Source organism: Melanotaenia boesemani, chromosome 13, assembly GCF_017639745.1.
Source record: "Melanotaenia boesemani isolate fMelBoe1 chromosome 13, fMelBoe1.pri, whole genome shotgun sequence".
NCBI lineage: Eukaryota > Metazoa > Chordata > Actinopteri > Atheriniformes > Melanotaeniidae > Melanotaenia > Melanotaenia boesemani.
Window position 1 is genome coordinate 23419692 of NC_055694.1, and position 25604 is coordinate 23445295.

Below are 25604 nucleotides of genomic sequence, written 5' to 3' on the forward strand. Positions count from 1 at the left end.
ACCAGAGAATCATGTGATTTTCATATAGTGTATGCTGCGGTGTTAAAACTAATCCGCCTGGGAAGCTGTGGCGCTTTCTCATCCCGAAACTTCCTGAAATCAATTTCCCAGTTCAGGCAAAGGACAGAGACGGGTATGAAAGTCAGATGTTTATAATCCCACTAAGAATTTTTTGATTTGGACAATCATGCATGAACAAACTACATCTGTCAGAAGGGATTTCACTTCATTTTTTTTATTTTTTTATTTTATTTTTTTAATCACAATGAACAACCGTGGATTTAATGCTGAAGTGAAAAAGAGTAGTACACACAGATACACACATACAGGTAGTGGAGGAAGTTTTTTTTAATGACAAGGAAACAGGCAGAGCTGGCAAAAGAAGATAAGACACTCCAGATGGTATCCTAAATGTGAAAATGAACCAAAAAAAAAAGGGGGTGGAAGACCAAAGGAGATAGAAAAAGGGGGTAGTGATGGTGGGGGAGATGGTGAATGAGTTATCAGCCATGCAGAATAGCAGTACACCTCATCTCATCATCCTCTTGCCTGGGAGGTGCTTTGCTTTGTGAGATAGGCAGCTCACAGACAAGAGCTTAGTTAACTATGATTATGGTTGGAGTGAAGCGCTGTCTTGTTCATATAGTTTGTTAAAATCTTGATTAAACAGTATCCCCTGTGTATCTGAACGTCCAACAGGCAGCACAGTCCTTTACCTTTATACAACTCTATCTTTATTTAGAATATATTCAAGTCCTCTTAACACTTTTTAAAACTCATAACTACTCCCATTAATTTCCATATTCACAGGCTGTTATATGCTTCAGTTTCTCTGAAATTTATTCCTGCTAAAGCTTGCAGTGCAGTTGAGCTGCACCAGTCTGCCAGTATTAAAGTGGCACAACTCCAGCAGTTTCTTATGTACAGCTCTGCCTCCTTCTCACATGGTGTACGCCACCCAGTAGATCACGTTCACCACAGCAAAAGTGAAAGGGAAGACAGCTCTGGCATAGATGTCGATGGTGTCTGCATCAATGGGCTTGCAGACGCACTTTGAACAGCACTTCTTGTCTTCCTTGGTCTCCTCTGCCGGCCTGGATCTTCTCCTCCTCGGCTCGGGTTCCTCCACGCCGCCCTCCCCTGGGATTTCACTGCCGGAGCGCTGTGTACGGCCATGTCGGCTGGAAATGACCACACCCTGGTTCATGCCAGTGACCGACAGGGAAAAAAGAACCATAGCCTGCTTCCCGTTCTTCACAATAGACTGTAGGGAGGGGAGAAAAAAAAACATGTAAGCATTTGCCAAACAGAGGTTGGTCTTTGTCAGTGGACAGCTCAACATTACTCTACCCATTCCTTTATAAAATGCCTTATAAAATGCATTTCCTCTTTTTCTAATCTTAACTAAGTCTTTTTGATGCCTTTAGAAAAAAATTAGAGAAAAGGTAGCAGAAGACAAAAAGAAAAATGTTAACACAAATGCAAATGTCAGTCAGGCTTTGTGCAGACTACATCATCTAAACTGGGCTAATGTGTAAATAGAGTAATCTGGAGAATTCCTGGTAAGTATGTGTGCTTGTGCTTGTACACTTTTTTTCTTTCTCTAATATTTCTTATCTTCCTTTCAGTGATAATACAGAAAAGTATGATAGTAACTAGCTTGGATAATACCTCATAACTGACACTTTTCTGGTTTCACCATTTTGTCCTGAGCTGAACCTTTGAGCAAAAGTTTCATGTGATCTTTGATCAAAACATTTTTTTTTTTTTCAGAGCAGGTTTCCTTGTTTTTACACTCAGATATGATCCTTATTGCCCTCAAATCTCTGTCTTCATACTAAAAAGTCCTTTCTTGGATGCAAGCACATGATCAAAAGAAAGTATGCACTTTTCAGTTCCAAGGTTTTACATATCAGAGCAAAATAATTATTACTATGGTCCTTACCAGGTTTTAACTGAGCTACATACATCTTCAGATGAACTAACACCATATGACCTATTACGTGTCATTATTTAAAGAAAACTAATAACAATTAAGTCTAGTAGAACCACCTATAGCAGCCATAATTGTTTTCTGTATGTAATTTGTATGGCAGATGTCGTTTGGTACCTGTCACAGCATCTTAATCAGGCTGAGATCTAGACTTTGATATCTTGATGTCCCTAATTGCTTTTTTTCCAAAACATTTTGTTGTAGATTTTCTGCTGTACTTTATATGATTGTCATGTTGCATGACCCAAATTTGGGTAGACCAATGTCACCAAATTTTACTAGAATGTGATTTATAGAGGAGTTAATAGTCGACTCTTTTACTGTAAGGTGCCCAAGTCCAGTGGCTGTAAAACAAGCACAAGTCACGACCTCTCTACTACTGTGATTGACAGTTGGTGTGAGGTGTTTGTGCTGATATGCTGTCTGCTTGGTTTTTAGCTTCTTTTGGCAACCCTTCCAAACAAGCCTTACCATGCCATGTAACATTTAACATGCTTACGGAGACCTGAATGGTCTGAGTCCTGGTATTTTGCAGTTTCTCTGATCATCCCACACTCTGAACTTTGAAGTTACAGGGATATCGACATATGGGTAGTTTGGCAACTGTATTTAATCATTTTAACTTTTGAATTACCAGTGTTGGTCTTATAAACTTTTCAGTGTTAACGGGTAGCAACACATGTTTGTCTGAGTAATTTGATGAACAGCACCTGGCTGCTGCTTTCTGTAATTCCTATGGAGGCTGTAAGGCTGTACTTTGTTTATCACACAATGTTTTTCCATTGTTGCTTAGTTAGGATGTCTTGCCATTTAATTTGAGTCCAACATAATCCTGCTATCATATAGAAAAGCATGCTCTTGATTAAAGATCATAAACTACCTCTATATGAACTGATATTAAATATTCATGTACTTGTAAAATCACTGCAGACCACTGATTTGTCAGAAAGAAGAGTCATGTGAATTATCATGTAACTCCTGCACACCAGCATACAGTTGTTAAGCGTAGTCCAGAAAGATGGATATTACATCTGTATTCTGTGCTGATTGCATGTTCCTATATTGGAATGTCCATTCTCTACTTTAGTTGTACACCTACATATTAGTTTGAATCAACCCCAGTTGTACGTTACACCACTGACACGACCAGCTAAGAATCCTGACTACACTGAAAGGTGGTCTGTCTAAAGTGGAAAATGAAGTCTACCAAAAGTAATTATGTTATAATAAACTGAGCTGTACAATGCTGCAGAAATGGGGCAGAATCGTCTGCACTAATAAGACATGAATTTCTATTCTTAAAAACGATTTTGCATTATATTTTACTAAAATCCTTAGCTCTGACATGTTTTGCTCTACCACGATAGTACTTGAGTTGTTTTGGCTTATTTCTGAAATGGAGACACTTGATCTTTCACACTATAACATAAAACAACTGACAGCTGATATTTTGATAAAGATCGAAAGCCCAAAACTGCGGTGATACTGTAGTTGCTTTTTCTGTGAATATTGGACAACTAAGTCTTGATGTTAAAAGGGACTAAATCATTTGTCAATTTATTCTAATAGCATTTGTTCAAGCAGTTTTAATAACACTGTACTTATTTTGTAGCTGCTGAGCATCACTGCCCAATTTATCAATCATGTCTCTGTTATTTTTAGTTTTAATCAGTTCCCTCATCATCTCTTGACTTTCATACAGTCTGGCAGGTATTGTTGTACTTATAAGGCATTACAAATTGCTAAAAGTTCTGTTTGTTCTCCTGTAGGCACACCTCAGTCAACATGTACATCTAAAGCAAAAGAAGCTGGCAAAATGATGAGATTTCTTCCTGTTGGGAAATCAGTTTTACCAATTTTGCTCTACAGAGATTCATTTATTCTGAAGGTCAGAGGAAAAGATGCTTGTCAACACAGAGGTTTGATATCTGACCCATGTCTACATTTTAAAAGCCAAGCTCATTACTCACAACAACCCCCCTGAAACGGTGCATTGTTAACGTTTCTCACCTCAGAGCTGAGCTTGTTGGCCTTCACCTTGGCCTTCTCTTTGAGTCGGTAGTCAGCGTTGTAGTGAGCGAAAGCGTACTCGATGAGGGCAGCGAAAACAAACACATAACATATCCAGAAGTAGACATCCAACGCCTTGATGGCTGACGCTCGTGGCAGGGAAGAGCGGGCGCTCACCATCAGGGTGGTCATGGTGAGAACAGTTGTGATCCCTGTAGAAACAACACAGACACAAATTACGGATTAGGCTTCTGTCAAGTGGTGTAGTAATGATCTGATCTGACCAATAGGTGTCTCTTCCTTTGTGTGGCTTTTTTTTACTTTTCATGAGCACTTACAGACAATTAAACCAGGATGGTTTAATTGTCTGTAAGTCTCTGTCAGAGTCAGCAAATTTCTAGGCTTTCCTCCACTTTCTTTAGCAGAATGACTCTCACAAAGACAGTAATAATATTAAAACCCCAGTTGTTCTATTTTTTCACTGACAGATGCTCTTATAACCCTTCTGGATATTCCTCTTGTGCCATCATCTGGTCTAAATGTTTGCTAAATTCATCAGACCATGCTGTGTCTCTTGATGCCTTGCAAATGCTAGCATGCCACTACATCAAACTGAGATGGTGATCATAATAAACATTATATTTAATGTATCAGATTATTGGCATTGTTCAAATGAAATCCAACCAAATGTCAGCAATCTGCATGGTTCTAATTTACAAAACACCTCCTTTGCTCAAAATAAGAAACTACTGCTTATACATAAACATTGCCAAGTAAAAATGTGTCTTGTGCTGACCTATCAGTATGAGTCTTGCAATGTAACCTGAGAATAAAAACTAAGGCTACACAGTTACATACTTTTAAATGCTTTTTTTTTTACTTGTTAAATTGGCAAACATATCCATATACATGCAGAAAAATATATAATAGTTGTCGGTGCAGAACTCATGCATTGCTGTTTTTAACCAGTAGGGGGCACAGTAGTTAAACAGCTTGCACATCAGTGTAGTCCAAAACACATGTATACCCATATGATAGTCATATATAGTGCAGGTCATTTCAACATGTGGTCTGAGTGAATGGAACTTAATATATCCTCAATATGTAAACAGTATATTTACCCAAGAGCTGTTAAATAAATGTTAAAACCAGGTCTGAAAAGGACCTTAAAGAAGTGTTGTATGTTGTTACATGAGGACAGAAGACTACAGTGGCCTCTGAACGATGTTAATGGGTATGCACAAAGATTTTGCAGAAAACAGAGTGACCTATATTGTAATTTGTGGTTACAGAGCTGACTTGATTCCTATTGCACAGGTACAGGATACTTGCCATTAAACTTCAATGCTGTTCTGCAAGCAGATACTATTATAAGGGCCTACATCTTTTTAATTAGCTGCACTGGTATTTCCTGCAGCTTCTTACTCTTGAAGATAATAAAGTCTGAAATGTTGCCAGTGATGGTAACTTCTAGTGATCATGTGTCCTTTCCTCTTGTACCATCATTATGATGGGACTTCATCCTCCATTGTATTTTTTAGTATCTTCTCCAGAAAGCTGCACATGGGTTTACTTTCCAAGCCATAAAATTTCATTTAAATTAAACCTTTACAAAGAGAAAAGAGTCTAATAAACTATTAATTTAATACCAACCTAAGGTTACACGAGCTGGGACAGCTGATTGGCTGATCCAAAAGGACACCCAAGACATGGCAACCAGCAGTATTGAAGGCATGTATGACTGGATGATGTAGACGCCTCTGTTACGTCTCAGCTGGAAGCGAAGACTGAGCCTTGGAAATCGTCCCGCTGGGGAACAGAAGACAAGACCCCCCGTTTAGTTTCAGAATGGAAGAAAATAATTATAATTATAAAGAAAGTTGTTGTTCTTTACACACAGCAGTGGGTTTCACTTGTGTCACTATTGATAAAAGTCCAAGAATTTAAGCCTAAAATAAAGTGGTGTCGGGGCTGCATCTTCCCAGCAGCAGCTCCTGTCATCTTCTAAATCTTTTGCCTAGTTCAGTAGAAACTTTGTCTTGATCCATTTCCTCTATGCATAGTGTATCACCACAGAGGTGCCTGAATTTTAAAAAGATCTGGCTTCAAACAGAATGTGTAAAGTTCTCAAACGCAAGAGGCAAGCGAAGCCCAAAAACTTAAAACGTAGTACAAGCTGTCAGTGCCAGCCGACACCTTTAAAAATGCAGAAAAGGAGTGAAACACGTGTGTTCCTCACCTGATTTGAAGTTCAGCATCTCGGTCACAAAGCGATAGTCTGTGATGGTGAACTGGGAGAGCTCCAGTTTGTCAAGTCCATGGATGTGCCTCTGACTGTCAGACCAGTGATACACAATATCCTCTGAGGAGTAACCATCTTCATCAGGACAAAGGGAAAAAAAGGATCAGACATTTTATCAACCAGCTTTTTTTGGCTTTTTGTTACTTAACTGACTAAGGACTAGAAGAAAATATGTGACCTTTTATCAGACGTTCTGTGACTTTAAAATATTTCAGCAATGAAGGAAGGAAACACTGAAAACTGTTAAAGAATCACAACTTACAGCTTTCCAAGTCCAGCATACACTCCTGTTCATCCATGGGGTATTTGGTGAGATCCATGTCACACGCCACCGTTGAAGTGATTCTAGGAACAAAGTGGACAACTTCAAACAACAGCAAGGTTCTGTCTTCTCTCACAATTCACAAACAATAAAGCTGAAGTCAGCAACATAAAAGAAGACTTGAAAGACAATAAAGGAGAAATCAGAGAGGAGTGAGATCAATAATCGTTTCATACCGGCTGCTATATAGAATGACTCCGTTGGGCTGCAGGCGAATCAGCTTGTTCTCCACGGTCACATCGTGAAACCAAGCAGATTTGGCATTTACGATGAAGGTGTCAGGAAGCCACAGCTTGTCCACAAACCGACTGTCCAGCCCCAGAGTCTTGTTGGTGTGATTGTAGGACAGACGGTCATCGTGCCAGCTCTGCCGCAAAAACACCGTCATGGTGTATTCCTGCCAGAAATCACACAGACTGTGAAGGGGAACAGCATTTGTTTGTTTGCTTGTTTGCTTTTTTTTTTTTTTTTTTCCTTTTCCAACTTTGTATCATCAATATCAGCAACATATGCCTCATTTTCCCTTTCCAACCTAGTGCATCTATTTTTAAAACAAGTATAATCTTTTTAAAAAATTCTGATTTAACATGAGGGCAAAGTAATAAAATAACAACAGAACCTGAAAGTTTAAACCCCCATATTGTATTTTTATTTGTGTTTATATGTTTCTAGTTTCTTCAGGAAAATAAGAGGTGGGATGGTTTGAAGTTTAGATATAAGGATAGTCTCCTAAACTATAGAACAAAATCATGTTTAAAATTAGAAAAAATTGGGATGCTTTGTAAAATTTAAATAACATTAGATAATTTGTGAATTTCATAAACCCATTTTTAATTTCTAATAAAATATAAATAAAACATCAAATGTTGAAACTGAGACATTTTACCACTTTATGGAACATATTAGTTCATTTTTAATTTGAAAGCAACAAAAATTCTAAAAAAAAAAAAAAAAATGTTGGAACAAGGGCAACAAAAGGCTGGAAAAATAACTGGCACAAATAAAATAATCAGCTGGAGGAGTACTACTAATCAGGTTCATTTGCAAGAGTTACATGATTAGGTAGCATGTTAGAGAGGCAGAGCCTCTCAGGTGTAAAGATGGGCAGAGGTTCACAAAGCTGCAACAAACTGCATCAAAAAACTGTGAAACAATCTCAGAAAAATGTTCCTTAATGTAAAATTGAGAAGATTTTGAAGGTCCTACCAACTATAGTGTATAATATAAACAAAGGAATAAAATAATCAGGAGGAATCTTTGCGTGCACAGGACAATGCCAAAGTCGATTGCTCATAATTTTCAGGTCCTCAGGCAGCACTTTGTCGTAAACAGGCATGGTTCTCTACTTGAAATCACTGCAAGGGCTCAGGAGCCCTTCAGGAAATCACTGTCTGGGATCACAGCTCGCCGTGCAAGCTGCAAATGCAGATTAAAGCTCTATAATGCAAAAAATGTGTGACCATATTCCAAAAACTAATTTGAAATGGCAAAGTGGAAAACTTTTCTTTGGTCTAAGTTATAAAAATGTTAAATCTATTTTGGAAATTATGCACACAGTTTCCTACAGACTAAAAAGGAGAGGGACCATCCGGCTTGTCATCAGTGAACAATTCAAAAGCCTGCAAATCTGGGGTTGCAATATTTCCTGTGACTTACATCCACAAAGGCTCCATTAATGCTGAAAAGTACATAGGAGTTTTAGAGCAACATCTGCTTCCATCCAGATGTAGATTTCATTCTTGCATAAGAAATCTTGCAATAGAAAGACAATGCTAAACCACATATTGCATCATCATCCAACAGTCTGGGTGCTGAATCGGCCTGCCTACACTCCATATCTTTCATCAATAGAAAACATGTGGCGCTTCATCAATATAAAATTCAGCAACAAAAGCCCAGGACTGTTGAGCAGCTCGAATCCTGCACCAGCCAAAAATAGGATAACCTTCCAGCAACTGGTCTCCTCACTTCCCAGACATTTACAGGTAAACATCACCCTATTCCAGCTTTATTTAGAAGTGTTGCTGCCATCAAATTCAACATGAGCAAATATTTTCCATGAAATGTTAAAATGTCTGAGTTTCATCATCTGACATAAATACAAATACTTTTATTGTCCCACTAAGGTGGGAAATTCGTCTTTGGTCTCATGAGCAACAATAGGTACATAAAAGTAGGTACATACAATACACAGTATAGTCATTGTGCAAAATACAAGGTGAAATATCAAAGACTCATTGAACACAGAAACCTATTCAACCATCTTCATACAACCTGATGTTCATCTTACTGTATTTTGTTGACTACAATAACAGTGTTGGAGATAATAAAAAAAAAAACGCATCAATCACTTATATGTTCTTTATGTTCCACTGGGGATAAAATGTGATTTTTTGAGATTTGTGAATGATAGAATTTTGTTTACACAAAACAGTCACAACTTTTTTGGAATTGAGGTTGTAAAAAGTCTCACTTTAAAGAAGCCACTCATCGTAGTGGAAAATAAATGGCTGGATTATCCCTTTAACTGAGGCAAAGAGGAAGATATTTGTAACCCATGAGCTCAAACGGATCTTTTCAAAGCAGCAATTTTGACTTGTTACAGTCAGAGTAGGAAAGCACAGTGAAGCAGCATATATAAAAACAGGACCTCCCCTCTGTGCAGTGCAGTCATCATTAATACATCTGAGCTTAATCTGCTTTGGCATGTCAGAATGTCTGTTGTAAGTAAAAAAAAACATTCAAAGAATATAGCTTATTTTGTCTGTCAATGTTTGATAACTGATCATTTATCCCAAACTATGACCCTCATCCTCAGCTCATCCTCCGCCTCTAATTTCTGGGCTTTTCTGCTTTTATTCATCTTTATTTGCAAACTCTCATATTGCTGTTCAGTTCTGTCATTGCTTTACTGTAACTGTTTTTTTTTTTTTTTTTTTTTGCATGTTCATCTTTTTCACTGCTTAAAACAAACTACAAGTTAATAATTTTAAAAACATCATAAATGGCAATAAATTCTATCAGCTGTGTTATCATTTAATCCTAATATATCTCATTAAAGGGCAGAAAGAAACCTCCCTGTAATTTGCCATGGATAATTATTCATACTCATTGCAACTATTGACTATTGCTACAAGCACATTAGTGGTATTTATACAAAGGTATAAAACATATTGATTTCCCGTTTGTGAAAAGTATTCATCAATCCAGAATTTTCAGCTTTTAGACTTGACAAATACAACTCTTAAGAAAATTGAGGAAACTATAAAAAGAAAAAAATCTTAACTAACCGACAGACAAATACATTAAAACACAACCAAATGCTGCAACATCAGCAGCAGCACAGATGAACAGGATAATTCCAGCACAAATTAAAAAGTGATGAATGCGGCTGGGACATGTTTTTGTTGCCATGGTGACAAATAAAACTTCTGATGTTAACTGTAAGCTATGGTGAAAGAATAATGAGCTCAAATCTGAGCTCTGTTTGGCTTGTTTTAATGTTCAGATCCCATTATTCAGGTGTATCTCAGTGTTTCAGTCAGACTCTGTATTTCCACTTTTAATGTGTCAGACTGGTTTGCTTCCATTAAAACTATTTCTGTGTTTTCATATCCAGCAGCTGGTTGAACTCTCATGGATCTTTGGACTTAGTTGCCCATGTTAAAACAAAACAAACATGATCAGTTTTAAATGGAGTCACATGCAGAAAATGAATCCTCCATTAGACTGGGTTCTTATTGTGCAAAATCCATGAAACTATCAAATTATCTGACAACTTAGCCAGTGTGGCACACGGGCTCACACTGAAGACTTTCAAACCTTTAAGAGGGATAAATCAGGATTATGCAAATGGAAAAAACTTTAGTATTTGCAGCACCAGCAACGTTGAAGAATGATATGAAATCTGAGTAAGGACAAGAGAAAGAAATTCTGTAGTTTACCATGTTGGCTTCAGAGATGTGATCAATACTGGCAACTTCAATGGCCATGGCCACATTCACTGGTGGACCTGCAGAGTAAAAAGTGAGAAAACAAGGCAAACCTGCCACATCCCCATCTCAAACACACACCCACACATGCCTTCTCTGCTCATTTCAAACCTGTCAGCCCCTCCCATCCTCACCTCATCACCGTCGTCGTCCCACGTCTCAAACAATCCCACAGTGCATAAAGATTAAGCATTATCCAGTTTAACCATGCTAAGCAGCACATCACACTGTGGGCATTCATAAACAGCATAGGCTCTTATGGACTTGCACACAGTAAGCTGACAACATTCACATACACACACATATGGCATGTTTTCACTCAACAGTTTGCCATATGATTAGCATGACGTGTGCCTCAGTGATCGGAGGCTGAAGCACAGACGCTACAGGGGAGCTCACTGATGCAGAAGAGAAAGGCTGTTTACACTGAACATTCAGGAATCATATATTGCTATTCCGCATCATTCAACACCTTCCTAACCCATTTCTGGCAAGTTATATTTCCTGTGTGCGGTACACCGGGTGTATTGTGTGAGGTGATTTAAAATGGCATGTTTATTGTAAGGTAAAGTAAGCAAAGGGGGTTTTTATGCTTTTTTTTTTTCAAAATATCTTTGTTTGTTTTAGTATCAAGTTCATTATTTTCTTGTAGAGCACAGAAAAGAAATCAATAAATAACACCCCCACTGCAGCACTGAAAATGCTCTTATTGCTATTATTATATGTTTATGTGAGATGAAGGCTGGACACACTAAAATTAATTTTGGACAAAAACATGGGGTGAATGAATGTAATGTTAATGTTTTGCAAAAGACAAAATGGTTCATATCTGTTGTTTTGTTTCTAGGAAACAAACATTTTCTTTAATAAGTATGATTTTACTCTTCAGTCACACAAGTCATTGTGTGAGCATTTATTAGCTTTTAGCTCATTGTTCATTGCAACGTAACTGCAGACATGTTTTTGCAGCTATGCATCACTTTCTGATCTCTTCAATTGTTTCTAAAAAGAAAGACGTCTGTTTTAAAGTCATACTTGTGAACGTTATCTCATTAGCAAGATGCAAAACATTCAAAACATACATTTCATGTTTGCGTTGCATTTTTTACACAAATATAACTGCGCATTAAGAATTATGGGAACATGAGCTGAATGAAGGGAATTACGCCGAATAACAGACATGATTCCACAATGGTCAAAACAGCTTCTCATTTCAGCTTTCACTTTCAGCACGTTAATATGTCACATCGATAGGAATGTAGTGACCACAGTCATATTGAGTTGTGATGGTCTGTGCAGACGTGCAGCGCACAGGACAACGCGTGTGGTCACAGCAGCACTCTTGCCCACATTTTCACCTCTGCTCAGCTGAGTTAAGCTGTGAGACTGAGAAATCTATCGCTGCGGTCATTGGATGTTTCACATTTAGCAGCCATTCTTAGCAAAGTCTCCAGAGGGGTGCACAGTCCTTGTGCCACCCCTCCTCTCCGGCTTGTCCTTCAGGAGCATCATACTCTATAATCCCTTCAGCAAACCCTCTCATCTAAATGACTTTTTGTGACCTTAGCAAATGATTTACATTTCAGAAAAATCAAAGAAAGTACTTGGATAAGATAAATAAGGCTTTGTTCTAAAAAAAAAAAAAAAAAGAAACACACAATAATAAAACAAAAGAAAGAAAACCAAAGACACCAGGATAATGAAATTGGAAAATGAAAAGTAAACATCCATGTTTCTTTGTTTGGGACTTGCATCGTGTTATGCTAAGCATGGCTGTAAATGTGAGGAGGTGAATTCAACCCAACACCACAAGCTCTAGATCTCATACTCACCTCCTATCCCAGGGCGAAAATTTCTGGCATAGCCCTTCATTAAATCATCCAGATTAGGTAACCAGGATATTTCAATGTCTGTACCTACATAGTCCCCAATGTCACTCAGCATGGCCCTAAAGGAGACAAACAGTAAACACAGTGGCCTTCAGCAGTCATCTGGCAAGGTCATGTGTCCACGGGACCTGCCAGAGCTTCACATACAGTTAGTAACATTCATGAAAAGAAATCTCATATGTCATAGATTTAACTGTAAACTGGTCTATGAATAGCACTGTTGTCACATTCATTAGCGGGTGCAGCAAACAAAGTGGCATTCATCAATTTTAGCTTCTAAAATGGTATAAATTACAGCCTTTGGAGCTCCAGAGCAAAAATTTCTCAACAAAGTGGGCAACAGTGTACACTCTTTATGAAACACAATGCTTATTTAATAAACTAGCCTGCCTGCAGTCCAGATCTGTCTCTGAAACACTTGATGCATAATTTAAAAAAAAAAAAAAAAAAAAAAAAAAACTACATTAAAGATGGCCCTGAACTGTTGAGCGGCTGAATTAAAAAAAGTTTGACTTTCATGGCTACACAAATTGGTCCCCACAGTTTTCAAGTGCTTAATAGAGCATTTTCAAAAGAGGTGATGCAACACAGTAGTAAACATGCCCCAGTTTTAACTTTTCTGTTAGAGATGCTCCTGTTTTTAAAGTTAAACCACCTCCCAACCTATCTGGCAAACATGGGGCAATAATGGAGTCTATTTAAAGGCATATGTCTGTCACCCCAGCAACCAAAGGAAGAAAAACATTCAGCTCTTTAAATGTTCCACTAATCTTGGTCTATGTAAAAACCTGCCTTCTGTTTTTGGGCTTCATGTGATTAGAGCTGTGAGACTAAAGGAAATAATAAATTAAAAACAAATAATGCTCCTTGATGATGTTACACAACGTGACTTGTACTTGACTTGACAGTACAGTAGAGGTCATGAATGCAAAATGACATTCAGAAACAACGACAGTAGAAATGATGGCAAGAAAATACTCCTTTAGCAAGTTATTTTGTTAGATTTTAAACTACATACAATGAACACTAAGTTGCTCTCGTCTTTTAAATTATACATTTCTGACTGTGGAAGTGTGCCTCTTAATCTTATTATAACAAGAACAATTATGTACATTCAATTAGTCAAATTCCATCCTGAAAGCTGCTTCTTATTTGAAGATTTTTGAATGAACATGATTAATTCTGAGATGCTGTGCAGAATTCCAACCATCAGCTTTATCATTTCGAAAATCTGTAATGTATTAGTGCTCAAAAGCCACCCTGATTAAAGCCTGGCTGGCGTGTTTTCCCTTCTGTATCCACAGTGTGCATTTGTCCACAAAGAGTCTGTCAGCACATCCAAATATGCCAAAGTAGCTTCAGCAAGGCTGAACAATATGCTGTGTCCCGAATGCATTTTCTCCCATGCAGCAGACAATAACTGCAATATTAAAACTATTGTTTAGCTTTAAGGGGCTCCTATGAGGCTACTACAATTGCAAAGAACTGAACAGGCTCCACACTGACCGCCACGTCCTTGTTGTTGGATTTCACAAGTGGACTACAGCTTAGCCACCACCAGGTGGCAGTTTTGTATTTTAAAACAGCCACACGGGGAGTTATAATCATGCTTTCCTCACTGTGAACAGACCTGGCTTTATCAACAGTTATAGTTTTAGATGACCGCTGGAATAAAGATTCAATTTTTAGACACTATATTTAACCCAGAACTGAAAGATCCAACTCTTCTTGAGTAATAACTGAACCAAGTAAAGGTGTCTGTGACATTCAGAGTAACAATGGTTGGTGGTGGCATTGAAAAGGAAATGGACTACATGAGGGTCGATCGAAGGTGCTCTTATTGACAAACAATGAAAAGCCATTTGGTGACCTTTGAAATAAGGCTGACATTACACGACAATCGAGCAAACCTTGAAATCAGTCATCAAAAAAAATGACCAGAACAAAACCATGAAAAAGACAAAAGGAAACTGCATCCTGCCATGTCATCCAGATTTTCTCAGCGGATCCATTATGTAGTGGCAGATGTATTTTTAGTCTGGCAATAACTGTCGCATATGAAAAAAAAAAAAAAAAATGAGAGCACTGGTGAATTAATTAATCACTCTCTGACTCCTGGATTTCTTCACTAATTGGTAGTTTCTAAATCTGGAAATAAAGCTTTTCCTTCAAGACATTTGTTAACGCACCAAGGTCGATCAGACCTCTTCACGCAGAGGGGAACACACAACGTGTGAAAAGTGAGGAAAAATCCTGCTGAATTACATCATTTATATAATGTAGCATTTAAACTTTCTGTCTACTTTGATCAGAAATACAGGTTTATTGTTACTTGTTACCATTTGCAGTGCTAAACAGACCCTGTAATCTATTTCTGCCATTTTACTCAACCGTCAGCTATTTACACTGTATAATAGGAGCTGTGTGTCAGTGTGCTGCAGAGTCACATTTAAGACACTCTTTACAGTGTTGTGTTTTTTTTGGGGGGGGATGATTTTGACTTTTGGTGCTCTCCTTTGGCCTTGCTGCTCATGTGCCTGTGTTTATTTCAAGCTTGATATTTTAGCATACATGACTTTAATCTGAAAAGCTTTTATCACTTAAATAAATCTTCCATTACTGACTTTTTAGGGCAATTAGTTATTGAAAATATCCCAGAATGTTGCTCTAATTAAAGGCTGCTCACCCGGGTTTTCTCTGTAAACTAAACTAATGTGCAAGGAAAAATTGCGAGCCCTCAGAGGAAAAAGAAACATCAGCATATTCTGTCAGAAGACATGCACATTTTTTATATTTTAACATTTAATTGCTTTCTGGAGAGATTCACTAAACATTTGCACCTCTCCATTTTCTCACTCCACCATCCATGACAAACATTTGAGAGCGTGCACATGCAGTCGTGCCTTTTTCTGTCTATATTTCACTTTTATTACACGTCTCTCGCGGGGTTCTGAATCTGCCGTCTGTTTATGAGCTAACATTAAACAGATGGGGAGATGAGAGCAGCAGCTTCACTCAAATTTATGGCATCTTTTTGTGAACATTTTGTGCAGCAGGCACTTATAGCCTAATTAGTTTTATATTGTGATGCTACCAGTTACCTGAACACAAGTGGAGTGTCAGTCTCCCGGTCGTCATTGATTAGTTTTATTGGTCCCAGTGTGAGATAAGAGACACTGCTGTAACTTGCATGCAAACCCAATTACATAAATCATAATACAACAGAAATAAATGGAGCGATCAGTAAACAGCTTGGTATTTATGTGCAGTGCGTATAAAAAGTCTGTGCAGCTTCTCTGACTGTATTATCACTAATAATATTGCTTGCATTAATTTTAAATTTAGAGGAAACTTTGATAAGAAAATTAATATTCAATACATTTTACTGATAGTTAGATAGTACTGTTATAGAGAATATGCATGTTTCTGACTCTAAAGTTTCCTTCCTTGAGATTAGAGTTGAGGAAAACAATACAATATAGAGTATAAATGGTCTTAACAAAGGCTGGCTGCTGGGACAGAGGCAGAATATGTTAACTATTAAAATTGCCTATAAGAGTCCTAACAATCATACAAAAAATGTATATTTCTACACTAATTATTAACTACTGCTGTGTTAACTGCACATGAGAAACCTTTTAACATGGTCGTTAATCTCACAGGTAGATTAAATGTTGGCTGATTTATCTAGTTTTTATAAAATCATACATTTCTCAAAATAAAATGCCTTATAGATGTTGTGTGACGTATTTGAGGCAAATTTCAGGAAAGCAAATTTTCAGAGAGAACTTGCAGATCAGCAAGTTTTTTTTTTGAGTAAAATAAAATTTCAGTTACTTGGTATGTGGTGTATGACGAGGTATGATGAAGTAGTCACATTTTCAGAAACTGTACGTACTGTGAAATAAGCTAAATCTGTGTTTTATTTGTGCCACTCAGCGTGAATTTGAAAGTCATTTATGTGTAATTCATGTGTACAGCGTGTTTAGTTGAGGGGGTTTAAGTTAGATGCCTGTAATCCAGATAAAAGATATTTTGATGCTTCCTGTTATTACAATGTCTGTTTTTATGCCAGTTGGGATGTTTTCCTACAAAACTATATTAACTTTGTGATTTTGAATACTTAAATTAACTAAGCAGTTTGTAATGTGTAATAAAAAGATTAATTTGTGAGTGAAAGAACAAGGAAGAAGTGTTTAAATAGTGTATAAATACAAAAATTACATTTCTTAGAAAGGTTACTTGAAGTCATTACTCTCCAACATAGCACCTGTACACAAAAATTATGGATATCGTGGTGAACAATATCCATATTTTGCACTATAGTGTTAGGCTACTCTGTGGAGTTACCCTGCCTACTTGTCAGTGGAACAAAAAACAGCAAAAATCGCTTCTGTGGACACAAATTAGCAGGTTACTTTTACATAACTATTTCATGTTTTATCATGACACTGGGGTTACTTCAGGACCCTAAGATAAAATACTTTTTTAAGCAGTTTAGTCATGGTATGTATTTATAATACAACTTTAAATCATAATTAATCACAAAACTCCAAGAAACCCACAGACAATGTTTCTAATTTTGTAATTTCTCAGTTTGCCCAAATGATTGATTTATTAAATTAAAAAATAACCTTACTGGCCAAGTTTTCCTCTTTGAAGTTTAAGTGGTTGACTGTGAATGATTTTGTTTAAAAAGAAAAAAAGAAAATCTGTAAAGGGTCACAACAAATGCATCTCAACCGAGGCTTCTACACTCCCTATAATCAGTGTTTAGAGGGGTCAGGTTTCACAATAACTCTTATCTAAAACTCTCAGAAATGTGTCAGAAGAGGAAATAAAGACCCAGTAGATGCAAAGTTACATCATCGTCCCTCTACTGATGACAATGATGATGATGTTTTTCCCATTAATGTCTAATTGTACCATATTCTGTTGTCTGTTTCTCTGTTAGCGTTTGTTTCTATTTAATTTATTTCATTCTTCATTTTTTATTCTTCTATCTGTAATGTACTTTTTAAAGTTCCTTATGTACCTTGTTTTAATGTTTTATGTAAAGCACTTTGAGATATCTTGTACATGAAATGTGCTATAAAGTACAAATAAACCTGTCTGTCCTCACCTGCTAGTCAGTGAATCCAAACACTGAAAGCAAGTTAGCAGCTGGCAGATTTCACTGACCAAACACTGCTTCTACTAAAACCTACAACAGGAATGAGTGAGTAGTTGCTGTTGCTAACTCCTGGTCTGCACTGTGCTTAGCAAATAAGGCTGTGGTTAAATTTCCACCATCAGCTGACATATAACACTCCAGGGACCCACGGGACCCACTCCCTAAACTGTTAACAGGTTTTGAGTCAGTGGTGCAGAGACTCATTTTTATGATAGTTCTGGTCATTAATTAAGAAGCGTTTCGACCATCAACTCAGTTGTTTTATGTTGGGAATGTTTGAACATCAGCATCACATGGGACAATGTTTTAATGGGTTAACAATGAAATACCAGGACAAATGTTCCTGTTACAGTTAGTCACTCTTCCCAGTGTTTAATGGTTGACCTTAGCAAAACTCAAAAGTGACTCAGGGTGTTTGCTGTTGTATTTAGGTTTATTTTCCCATAAAATTATAACATATGAAATCACTTGCAGTCACTGTTTTAACAGATAGGAAAGCACTGTATCAGCACTCAACGGATAGCAGGTCTAGAATTGTGATAGCAACTGCTCACTAGATGAGGAATCTGATCAGTCAGGCAGTTTAATTGGCTGAGTTGAACTATCTGAACTAACAAAGTGGAGCAATGGACTCAGGATTCACTGTGACAGGAAGTCACTCTGACTAACAGAGATATTGTGTGCCGCTATACAAATTTAATCCCTTTACATTTGTGTTGACTACAACTGAAGCAAATGACTACTAAATGAGATCATACTGTCATGCAAATTATTAACTAAGATATAATTTCATTTCCCAACAAACTTCAAAAGACTTTGAACAGGTTTGAAAAACCACAGACTTTAAAAATTGATTCCAATCAGGCCAAACAACAGCTCGTCCAAAGCATGTTGTTCTTTAACATTTCCTCTTTCGTTGGCATGCTTGGAGCTGCTCCATCTTACCTACACTCTGTTCTCCATGAAGGGATGATTATTTCTTATTGTGCAGCCTCCTGATCAAAGAGGGGCTCGCAATGGTTCCTTTTACAGCAACCCATCCCATTTTACAAAATCAAGGCTCGTGTCTTCTCCATTTTGGAGATAACTGGATCAAAACTAAAAAAAAGGAAGATTTTCTGTACTTTAACTATTCAGTGGAGTTTATTTTTTATAAAATAAAATAAAAATATATATATATATTATGTCCTGCATTTCACCTTGTCCCACTCCCTCTGCTGGGAGGTCAAAGGTCAGCTACTGAACAGCTGGGAAGGATTCTTGCTGAAGGACTCTTTAGCAGCTTAGAAGTCTGAGCTCTGATCCTCTGCTTACATGCCAATGTGTCTAAACACAACAAAAAAAACCGTGACGATGAGTGGAGATGACTGTACTTTACAGATATGTGCTGGGAGACTGGAGCAGGTTTTTTTCTGTTGTTAGAACAGAAAAAAGCAGAACATGGGCTCATGTTCATGTTTGTGTTATCTTTTTTTTTAAATTATTATTATTCTTATAACAAAAGGGAATTATAGTATGTTCTGCATTTATTTTTTTAACTATTCAAAATACATTTTCCAAACAATTAATTAGCACATATTAATGAATGATAAATTAATGTTTTGTTTTTTTTAGTTTGCATGATGTGTCGGCTCAGATTAAGTGAGAAGCTTTTAGTGGAGGCACTGAAGTGTGCCTGTACCGACTCCCCCTGAAGCCAGCGCAGAGTCGGGCTTTAACGCCAGTTCAGGAACACCATCAAATCAGTGTGTTATTGGGAAGAGTACTTCCTGGACAGTGGGAGGGATTTATCCGCTGAGTCAGCCTCTCATACAGATTAGTCAGGAGAAGCAGGTCACCTGAGTGCACATTTAAGGACGAGTGTGAAGATCACGAAATGCTGAGATTAAAGCCTCCGGCATCGCATCCTGCTGCCGCATCTTGCCGGAAACTTGAGTCTCAGCATGAAAACAAGGTGCAGTCCTGTTTCCTCTACCGAAGCATTGGCTAAACATCAGATGAGAGATGGATATGTTGACCCCCACACTCCTACCTACTGTCTGTGACCAAATTATCATGGTCTTTTAGGCTTATATTCGCACTGCTGATGATCCAGCCTTGCTCCTTTGACTAGTCAGCTTTAGCATTACGTGATCCATAATAACTTCCTCTTTCCACTTCCTGTAAGCTGGTAGCAACGATGATCGCAAATATGAGGCTCTATTAGAGGATCTAATCCTCATGGGCCCTATTTTAAAAAAACAAGTGAAAAATCTGGTGATACAAGCAAATTGAGAGAATTTATTTACACCTTCAGCTTTCTCTCATAGCACCAGGAGTCTGTGCTGGTTAAAGTTTTGATTTACCATCTTTTTCCTGTCTGTGTGGCCAGGTACCATCCTCGTTGACTTTTCTGCTGCAGTCAGAGCCGAGCGAAGTGTAATTATATCAACATTGCAGACTCAACACTTCAAATTGAAGCCTCACAAGCTTAACACTGACAGCAAACTAACAGGAATCTCTGTTGTTATGCAGTTAGAGGTGAAAGTGTATGAAGAGGTTTGGAGAGAAAATTCTATTTTTTTCTTTTATGTTAACTCTATTCAGCCCTGTGGAGAGCTAGAACAAATGCCTTTCAGCTCTGGTACGTTTAGTTTGGTTGTCAGCATCAGTTCTAAATATTGTAAGAGGTGAAACACAGATTTAGCCCCAAGTGATCTAAAAAGACAGAAAAGTTGATAACAGGAATTCTCTCGATTCATTTCCTTTAAAAACATGCCCCATGATGAATGGGATCATAAAATGAGATTGGCCAAATCTGTGTATTTTAAAAACAACTCTTTTATTATTATTTAGGCTAATATTTACTAAGTTCTATAGGCTGAAGTCTGAATGAAAACATCTAGCTTCATGCAGCAAGCCATTTCTCACACTGGAACAAAAAAGGTTCATAGCAGGTTAACTGCTTTTTTCTTTTCTTTAAATAAAAACTGGTTTGTTAAACAACTCTCATCATGTCTGCCAGTACATTTACATGCACAGTTCAGAAAGACAACAGTCTGGCCATTTAATTGGCTGACTGTCCCTGACCTAGTATAAGGACGTAGGGCAGCACAATAAATGAAAAATGTATCGTTATCGCAAAATCAAAGTAGGAAAAGCCAGGTTTCGTACATGACTACAGCTCACTAACATGCAGTTGTCACTAATATACATACATATATTTTCTGGTTGACTGTTACAAACCCAAACAACTAATAAACTCTTTATATGACAGCAAATTGGTCCTGTGTTAAGTGGAGTGGTGTATGGACAACTTCAGTTCAATTTCATACATTAAACTATTTAAAAATGTGGCATGCTCTCCCTTGTGTTTATTCTACATTGGTTTTACCAGCTCCTACCTCTTCTCTGTACTGGTTTCTTATGTTACGTCTGGGTCAAAGCCAGACACAAGTACTATGGAACATGCACAGAGTGCATTTGATTAAGCACAATTTCAGTCAAATCAACATGTTTACATGCATTTACAAAAGTTCTGTTTTAGCTAGACTGGCATCGATTTCACTTTTTAGCATCATGTTAATGCACTGAGTGATGGTACAAAATGATGATTCAGCCTGATAGAAAGTCACTTATCAAGATTTAGGGGGGGAATTAAGGAGTGATTTTGTTGCATTACTTTGTTTTTAAAATATTTTTGGGTGCCCATCTTTTCTGTGGCACTGTCCAAATCTTTTTCTAAAGACATGTCATTCCCCAAAACACATAACCATGCAAGCTTGTTTACATGTCTTTTTTTTTTTTTTTACTTTTTATCTAAATTAACTCAAACTGGTGCACTCAATGGGGATCTTTTCTGTCACAGATTAAAACATATTTATTGAGTATTTTATGGAATATTTTGGGCATTAGAGAATATATTAACATTCATGCATATGATCCTTTTCCATCCTATGTAGCCCAGGCTACATCTGTTACAGATAACACTGTTAATTAGATGCAGATAGTGTTCCGTTAAAGGTGCTGAGAAATAACTTAGCTAAGCAACTCATAGTCAAATGGATGAACGAGGAGCTAAAAAGAGAATCTTAGTAATTCTGTTTGGAGAGAAGGGGGGGAGTGAGGAAATAAAGCATGTGCAACATTCAACTACCAAAGGCAGAGCGGCAGTAAGTGTGTGTTACTGTGTGTGTTAAGAGCTGACACATAATGAGGTGCAAGAAAAAGCCAACACTGCATTGTACTGAGAACTAAATAAAAATAATAACGCTGGTGACTGGAGGCAGGAAAATCCAATTATGGTAGTTGTTACTCCCTCAACAGCCAGGAGGGATGATAGTAGTTATCTGGCCAAATTTCACCCAAAAGCTTAAGTTGCTCATTCTTTGCCCTTTTCAGTGGAAGTACTTGCCAGCTTTTGGACTTTGAGGGCTCAGCTGCTGATGTTGGTTATCCAACAGATTGGATGTTTGTGAAAGCTTATGGGTACCATCGTGAGGGGACACTGGAGTAGCCTGGGCTTACACTGAAAACATAATCACCAAGTTTACTACTGTAAAATATTTATCTCAGGTATATGGTTTATTTGCTGGATAAAACCAAGATCTTCTATTTCCAAAATAAGAAGGTAATTTAACACAGTGAAAACTGCTAATTGATTTATGTATGACTGATATTACTCCATTAAGTCCTCAGTTCAGCTCTTCCTGACTGAGTGACATGGCAGCTGGCAACCTTAAAACATCACAACTGCAGTTTCCTTTCTTAAAATCCACAAAATGACCATCTACATGCTGCTTTATATAAATGTTATATGGAAATATGCCTTGACATAGATGTCTCCTTTAATTCAGTTATATCAGGCGCCATCTGATGTATTTGACCCCTGCTGAACAAGCCAGGACGCAAGTGACATTCCCTGCCACACACCAGCCATCCACTCATCTGTTTATCTCCATTAAAAAAGACATTTCTTTCTGTGCATGTATTATGTAAACCATGCCATCAGGTTCATGTGCTATAGAGGGAAAGCAGAGAAAAAATGCATAGTTAAGGCAGTGGGCGTGGAGAACTATTTAATGTGAGCATGTAGTTAAAGCAATTAAATTTACCCAGCTTAAAGGTTAAAGTGTATCGTGCATTTTTTTAAACAAAGGGAAAAAAGAAAAAAGTATGGATCGTAATATTACCCAGTTAATGTTAAAACCACGAATTTAATTGATTTTACTTTAACATTGTATTTACTTCTGAAATGTTGGATCGCTTTGATTTGATGGACGACATCAGATAGGTCACCTGAAAACAAGGTAAAAGAAAGGCTGATCTCACCTGGTGAAAATGTCGCCTCCGACGATCAACACGGCAAGACTCGACAGCAGGAAAGTTGGGATCCCCATTCCACAATCTACAGGATAAATAATGTGTATTTTTTTAAATAAAAAAGTTTCCTGTGCTTAAAATCTCTTTCTGTCTTTCTTATTTATTTTTTTCATTTATCTTATTTTAGTGCGCTCTCCTCGTGATCCGGCGCTGCGGAGAAGAAAGTAAACTGTAGGGCTGCTTCTGCTGATGATGATGAAGGTGATGGTGATGTTGACCCCATGATGAGATCCCCCGATTCCTCCGCGCAAGAACGGAGCGCACCTGAGGGGTGAGGGGGGGAAAGGGGGCAAAACTCCTGGTTCGATCGCAAAAACGAGTTGATCCACAAACGAGTAGACGCCACTTGTCATCCAGCAACAGAGCCGACAGAGGCTGAGAGAGAGGGAGAGAGAGACGGATGGAGAGGGGGAGGGAGGAGGAGGAGGGATGGAGAGAGCGGGAGACTCGCTAATCTGTCGATCCCTTCTTGCTTAGCCTTTAACATCAGATTCAATCTGGCCACAACGGGCGGAGGGCAGGCGGGCATGCCGCAAACACAGGACTTCCACGAAGTCCTGTCACGTTTGACGCATTGGAATAATCTCCATAAGTGACTTAAATGAAGTTCTAGGCTGTTTCTGTTGGAACAAAAACAAACAGGCTTAGGGGGTCCTGGTGTACAGGGGCCTACAGTTCTCACAAATTCAAATGAACATTGCATCTACTACTGTGATTACTAGTGGTTAAAAAAATGACCAAGTTCTCAAATGAATCAGCTATCTCCACAACTCTGGCAGCTTTAATTTGTTTTTGATTAATGCACCTTCTCTTCCATATCCATCCCTCCATCCCAGGCTGTTATATAATTCTCTTCTAAAGCATAGATCAGTCTATTTCTGACAGAAAGTATTAAAACACTGATCAAAGACCCCAGTTTTAAAAGACTTACTGTGGTCTCTGGAGAAGTTGGCAAAGATTAAATATCAGCACAGAAAAAACACTTTTTCACAAAAAAAAAAAAAAAAAAAAAAAAAAAAAATCATACTAAAAACGGGAAAGCATCTCATTTTTCTCTCCTTTCTTTTCTTATGCTATTCCAAACTATATACTGTAGTTTCAGCCACCTAAAGACTAACAATGCATGCAGAATAATATAAGAATGATGTAATGGAAAAAGAAAACAGTTGCAATAAGCAGCTCAGCTACTTTGAATTCTGCACTGAAATTTACACACAGAGTTTTCCCAGTGGGTTAATAAACTAGCCTGTACTGAGCGTTCCATCGGCCTAACATAAATCCATAGGTGTATTCAAACATTTAGGCAAAAATTGTAGGTTTGATACATGTCTACAGGGTAAGTGTATAAAAATTAAATTAGTGGGTATTTTCACTATTTATCTTAAATTAATCATGTGCAATTAACTAAATATTAATGTGCAGGCCAGTCTCAGTGCGTATTTATCCACGCATCTTTAAAAAAAAAAACAAGCATGTATATTTAATTCTAATCCTTTAATGTCTTTTACACTCCTAATCCAAAACATTTGTAAATGAGTTAAGGATTGCTGAAAACATTGTGTGATTCCAACCAAGTGTATCTTGTATAGTAAACAGCAGTGTGTGCAACTGTATGTGTGTGTTGTCAGAAGCAAAAAGTTACAGCTGAATGACCTCAACATGGCAGATTAATGCATGGTGGGACATTAAATGTAGTGAGTACCTGGTACTGTCTTATTACTTGCATTCAAGTCTCTGACTAAATATGTAGGCTTTTGTCTTTTCCTCATTGAGTCTTACCTCTTTTATGTGCTACTGTGTGTCGAGGGTATACAGGACATATTCCATGCAGCAGTGCACTTGTCCTGGTTTGCTGCCTCACCATGGGAGAAGAGTCATGAGTCAGCTGTGGATTGAAATGGCAATTTTTCCCTCCCCTTTAGACATTCCACTTTGAGTTTTACTGCAAGTTCTTTACATATGAAGACACCATTTAGGTGGTATACCATTCAGGATCATCTAACTTACAACTACAAAGCTTTGACCAATTAATTTAAATTCTTTTCAAGGTTACTTTGGTAGCCTTTGTGATAATAAATAAATAAATAAATAAATAAATAAATAAATAAATAAATAAATAAATAAATAAATAATAAATCGTATAGTCCAGGTAGGCAAGTTTCACATATTTTTCTGTTTCAACACACCTGATTCAACTGATTAAGTCACTGTGCAGATATTGATTGGCGGCTGGGTCCATTTGATTTGAATCAGGTGTGTTAGACACACCTTGTTAGAGCGGAAAAACATCTAAAACCTGCAGGACTGCGGCTCTTTGTGACCGAACTTGTCTGGTCCATTTCTGTTGGCGTTTATTTCTGATAGACCTTCAGTTGGTTGGCAGTCAGCTGACGTTAGGCCCCGCCCCCTGCGTCCAGTCTCCTTGGAAACAGTAACTAAGCAAAGAAATACATTTATTTCAGGAAGTTAGTTTTGAAGAGTTTTTGAAAAGCGAAGACGAGCCTCACTTATGCAGGTACAGGTTTCGTTGTATTTTTAAAAAAGATTATTATAACGTGATAT

General features: G+C 37.6%; 2 protein-coding genes across 2 annotated transcripts in view; one reads left to right on the forward strand and one right to left on the reverse strand.

Moving 5' to 3' along the window:
* Positions 1-216: 216 nt before the first annotated feature.
* Positions 217-23424, reverse strand: gabrd (gamma-aminobutyric acid type A receptor subunit delta). The gene is made up of 9 exons (XM_042004035.1): positions 22992-23424; positions 12452-12567; positions 10572-10639; positions 6804-7024; positions 6568-6650; positions 6243-6380; positions 5657-5812; positions 4004-4215; positions 217-1264 (listed from the first exon to the last, which is right to left on the reverse strand). The coding sequence occupies exons 1-9, from the start codon at positions 23057-23059 to the stop codon at positions 941-943; spliced, it is 1386 nt and encodes a 461-aa protein (XP_041859969.1). The 5' UTR covers positions 23060-23424; the 3' UTR covers positions 217-940.
* A 2029-nt stretch (positions 23425-25453) lies between these two features.
* Positions 25454-25604, forward strand: part of cfap74 (cilia and flagella associated protein 74) — a 54278-nt gene continuing 54127 nt past the window's right edge. The window contains exon 1 of the mRNA XM_042004034.1: positions 25454-25557. The gene's annotated coding sequence lies outside the window, so the exon portion shown is untranslated. The remainder of the gene's footprint in view (positions 25558-25604) is intronic.

Bases quoted from the DNA above. Each gene is read 5' to 3' on its own strand.
- gabrd (XM_042004035.1), bottom strand. From the start codon at position 23,059: ATGGGGATCCCAACTTTCCTGCTGTCGAGTCTTGCCGTGTTGATCGTC. The intron at 10,640-12,451 runs GTGAGTATGAGA...TTTACTCTGCAG, and splicing joins TTTTCGCCCTGGGATAGGAG to GTCCACCAGTGAATGTGGCC. The intron at 5,813-6,242 runs GTGAGGAACACA...TCTGTTCCCCAG, and splicing joins GATGCTGAACTTCAAATCAG to CGGGACGATTTCCAAGGCTC.